At 53.7% G+C, this 4,308-nt stretch overlaps 1 protein-coding gene across 1 annotated transcript; it reads left to right on the top strand.

Moving 5' to 3' along the window:
* Nucleotides 1–2,015: 2,015 nt before the first annotated feature.
* LOC116501357 (olfactory receptor 14A16-like) lies at nt 2,016–2,969 on the top strand. Its single transcript, XM_032206868.1, has one exon. It carries the CDS (start codon nt 2,016–2,018, stop codon nt 2,967–2,969), a length of 954 nt encoding a protein of 317 aa, XP_032062759.1.
* Nucleotides 2,970–4,308: the final 1,339 nt, after the last annotated feature.

Genomic DNA, 4,308 nt, shown 5'->3' with positions numbered 1-4,308 from the left:
CCATCTCTTGGTGTCCTGCCTAATATTGGGACATGGAGAGGTGATTCTCTCCTTCTGCACACTTATTTCCAGTAGGAGAAACGACACTGCTGGTGAGAAGTGTGTCTGCCCAGGGGAGGGAGGGAAGCCCAGGGATCCCTTCAGGCTGTTTCCCAGCAGGTTCCCCTGCAGCCCCAGGGCCATGTGCAGGGAGCCTGGTGGGGGGCAGAGCAAGGGAGGCCTTGGGCTGGGCCTCTGCTGCTGAGCTGGGCCGGGTTCCTTGGCCCAAGGGGAGCTCCTGGCAAGCGGGCAGCGCTGCAGAGAGACAGCTCTGCCCAGGAGCAGCTCCTCTGCACAGCGCAGCAGGGCTGGGGGCACTGCCTGCAGAGACACAGTGCTTAAAGGCAGGCAGAAGTGGCAGGATGCCCAGAGCTCACTGGGGGAGAAGACTTCCCAGCCCCGACCCCGGTAAGTCTCTGGCTGGAGGGCAATGCAGCCGCAGTTCCTGGAGGCAGGAGAAGCCGGGGGTGCAGGCAGGGGTGTCCAGGGCTGTGGTGCAGAGCAGGGTCCCTGCTGTGCCCCAGGGGCTGTGTGCTGGGGCAGGGCCTCTGCAGCCTGCCTGGGGAGCTGCCCAGGGCACTGCGGGGAGAAGCTGCGGGTGGAACGACTCCTCCCGGCAGGGCAGGGTCCTGCTGCTGGCGGAAGGCTGCTGCCTGGGGCAGGCTGCTCACAGCTCCACAGCACAACCAGGGTGTATCCAAGGGGTCTTTGTAATAGGAGAGTCAGGGCAGGGGTTAGCTGCTTCAGTCACAGATTTCCTCAGACTCTGCTTTCAGTTTTCTCTTCTCTGGCTCACTGGAAATCTAAGTAGAGGCTGTTATTTCCCAGAAGATTCAGAAACTCCTGAGCCCTCATAACGAGGTTTATAAGGATACCCCATTAAGTCCCCTTCCTGCCCCTCAGCCCATAGAAATCTCCTCCACCACCCATGCAGTGTCAGTAGGTTCTGTGTGCCCTGGGCTCTAGGATGTGCCCCCAGCGAGCTGCCCCTGGGCAGAGCCCTGCTGCCAGGAGGTGTCTGCAGGGCAGAGCTGAGCACCCAGCTCTGATGGGGTGGGATGGGGGCTGTGAGCTGCAGGCAGGAGGTGTGGGGACAGAGACCCAGCTGCAGGCAGGGACAGCTGCAGGCAGCAGAACCACAGGCCGGGAATGACAGGGAGCTGCTCCCAGAAACTCCATGGCAGGGTAATTTGGGCACCTCAGTGCCATCCCAGCACTGCTGATGCTTTCCATTGCCTTGACTGCTATTCAGCAAAGCCTCTGCAACTATGGGATCTCAGGCTGTGTTGTCCCCTTGGCAGCAGGACCCTCAGAACAAAGACCCCCCCCCCAGTAACCATCTTTCACTCCATTTCCTGCATCCCTCACTAGGAACCCTGGGCCATTTTTCTGTTTCCCCTCCCATCCATCCTGCCCTTGCTATTCCCCTCAGACTTCCTGGGGAGTGGGTTTAAAGATAGAGCTCAAACACCGGAATACTGAGTCCTGCTGTGGAGCTGAATCCCTGGGAGCAGAGTGCCCAAGCTGTTCTAGCCAAAATGGCTCTGGTCACTGCAGTGCCTAGTGCTGGGAAATAATCTGGCTCTGTTCAGGTCACTGTGGTTTATTTTCATCCAGCAGGGGTTTTCCTGGGGTTATCCTGCTTTAGAATGTTGAACACCCCCCCCCCTGTATTACAGGTACACTGCATCTGAATGAAATTACGATTTTCAGAATGGGTCACCGCCTTTCCCAGCAGTGCTGAATCCAATGGAGCTCATGCGCAGAGGTCGTGGCTCCAAACAGTGCCCAGCAAGCACAAACCAGAGCTTCAGCCAGAAAGGAGAATGAAGATGCTACTGAGAAAGTGAATATTTGTGGAGGTGGGTGAGAAAGGAAGAGTGGTGCTGAAAGGACAGAGATTTGCTCAGAGAACTCTGCCAAAGTTCTGTGTGTCCTTTTGTCTTTGGACAGGCCCCAAGGCCAAGAGGTATCAGATGTCCAACAGCAGCTCCATCACCGAGTTCCTCCTCCTGGCATTCGCAGATACACGGGAGCTGCAGCTCCTGCATTTCGGGCTCTTCCTGGGCATCTACCTGGCTGCCCTCCTGGGCAACGGCCTCGTCCTCACTGCCGTAGCCTGCGAGCACCGCCTCCACACCCCCATGTACTTCTTCCTCCTCAACCTCACCCTCCTTGACCTGGGCTGCATCTCCACCACTCTGCCCAAAGCCATGGCCAATTCCCTCTGGGACACCAGGGCCATCTCCTACTCAGGGTGTGTTGCCCAGGTCTTTCTGTTTGTCTTTTTGGTCTCAGCGGAATATTTTCTTCTCACTGTCATGTCCTATGACCGCTACGTTGCCATCTGCAAGCCCCTGCACTATGGGACCCTTATGGACAGCAGAGATTGTGCCCAGATGGTAGCAGATGCCTGGGGCAGTGGGGTTCTTTATGCTCTGCTGCACACTGCCAATACATTTTCCCTGCCCCTCTGCCAAGGCAATGCTGTGGACCAGTTCTTCTGTGAAATCCCCCAGATGCTGAAGATATCCTGCACACACTCCTACCTGAAGAGTTTTTGGGTAGTTGTGGTTGGTGTCTGTTTAGCATTTGGCTGTTTCATTCTTTTTTCCTATGTGCAGATCTTCAGGGCTGTGCTGAGGATACCCTCTGAGCAGGGCCAGCACAAAGTCTTTTCCACTTGCCTCCCTCACCTGTTTGTTGTCTCGCTGTTTATCAGCACCTGCTTTTTTGCTTACATGAAGCCCCCCTCCATCTCCTTTCCATCCCTAAACCTGGTGGTGACAGTTCTGTACTCGGTGGTTCCTCCAACGTTGAACCCCCTCATCTACAGCATGAGGAACAAGGAACTCAAGTGGGATATTAGGAAAGTAGTTTCATGGATGTTTCTCAATAGTGACAAATTTCCCCTCTTTTTCCAGAAATGACTTTACTTGGCACCTCCCTGCAGGCCTGGTCTTTCTTTCATTATCAATAGTGTTATTGTTCTCTTTGGTATCATTTGATTTATTATGCTCTTAGAGTAATATCTCTTTTTCACCCTACTTCTGCTGAGGATTGAGACTCCCTGTTGCTCTTGAGGCTCTATAAATATGTCTAAGAGAAGGTCGGAATTGACTCTTACATAGCATTTGCAAAATAAAATGGGATCTCTGCAGTGCACTGTCTGAAGGCTTGGCTGTTTTTTCAAGGTTGTTGCCAAGCTTTCCAGAAGCTTGTGCCACTTTCCATCACCTATCAGACACTTTCCATCATCTATCAGTGGTCATGGTCATCCAGAAAGGTTCTAGGTGAGTAGAGACTTGCTAATGTGATGCCCATCTTTAAGAAAGGTCATAAGATGGACCCGGGGAACTACAGGACTGTCAGCCTGACCTCGGTGCCAGGAAAGGTGATGGGACAGGTCATCTTGAATGCAATCATGCAGCATTTGCAGGACCACCAGGGGATCAGGCCCAGTCAGCATGGGTTCAAGAAAGGCAAGTCCTGCCTGACCAACCTCATCTCCTTCTATGACCAGTGACGTGTCTGGGGGATGAGGGAAAGCCTGTTGACATAGTCTACCTAGACTTCAGCAAGGTCTTTGACATGGTCTCTGACAGTATTGTCCTGGAGAAGCCGGCAGCCCATGGCTTGGACAGGCACACGCTTTGCTGGGTTAAAAACTGGCTGGGTGGCCGGGCCCAGAGAGTAGAGGTGAACGGAGTGAAATCCAGCTGGTGACCAGTCACGAGTGGTGTTCCCCAGGGGTAGGGTGTTGGGGCCCATCCTCTTGAATGTTTTATTGATGATTTGGATGAGGGAATTGAGTGTACTCCCAGTACGTTTGCAGATGACACCAAGGTGGAGGGAAGCGTCGATCTGCCAGAGGGTAGGAAGGCCCAGTAGAAGGACCTGGACAGGCTGGATTGATGGGCAGAGGCCAGTGGGATGAGGTTCACCATGGCTAAGTGCTGCGTCCTGCCCTTTGGCCACAACAACTCCATGCAATGCTACAGGCTTGGGACAGACTGGCCTGAAAGCTGTGCAGAGGGAAAGGTTGGATGTAGTACTTAGGGACATGGCTTAGTGGGTGATATTGGTGGTAGGGGGATGGTTGGACTAGAAGATCTTGGAGGTCTTTTGCAACCTTAAAAATTCTAAGATTCTGTGCTTCTTATTATGCACAAGTCCATGGTTTCCTGATGCTTTGCCACACCTAGGAAGTGTCTGAGGAAGAACTGGTTGGTGTCCTATATTCTCCAGCCCTTAATGCAACCATCTTTC

This window comes from Aythya fuligula, chromosome W (genome assembly GCF_009819795.1).
Source record: "Aythya fuligula isolate bAytFul2 chromosome W, bAytFul2.pri, whole genome shotgun sequence".
NCBI classification, from domain to species: domain Eukaryota; kingdom Metazoa; phylum Chordata; class Aves; order Anseriformes; family Anatidae; genus Aythya; species Aythya fuligula.
This window is presented reverse-complemented; position numbering and strand designations above follow the sequence as displayed.

Coding starts and splice junctions, on each gene's coding strand:
- LOC116501357 (XM_032206868.1), top strand. CDS start 2,016: ATGTCCAACAGCAGCTCCATCACCGAGTTCCTCCTCCTGGCATTCGCA.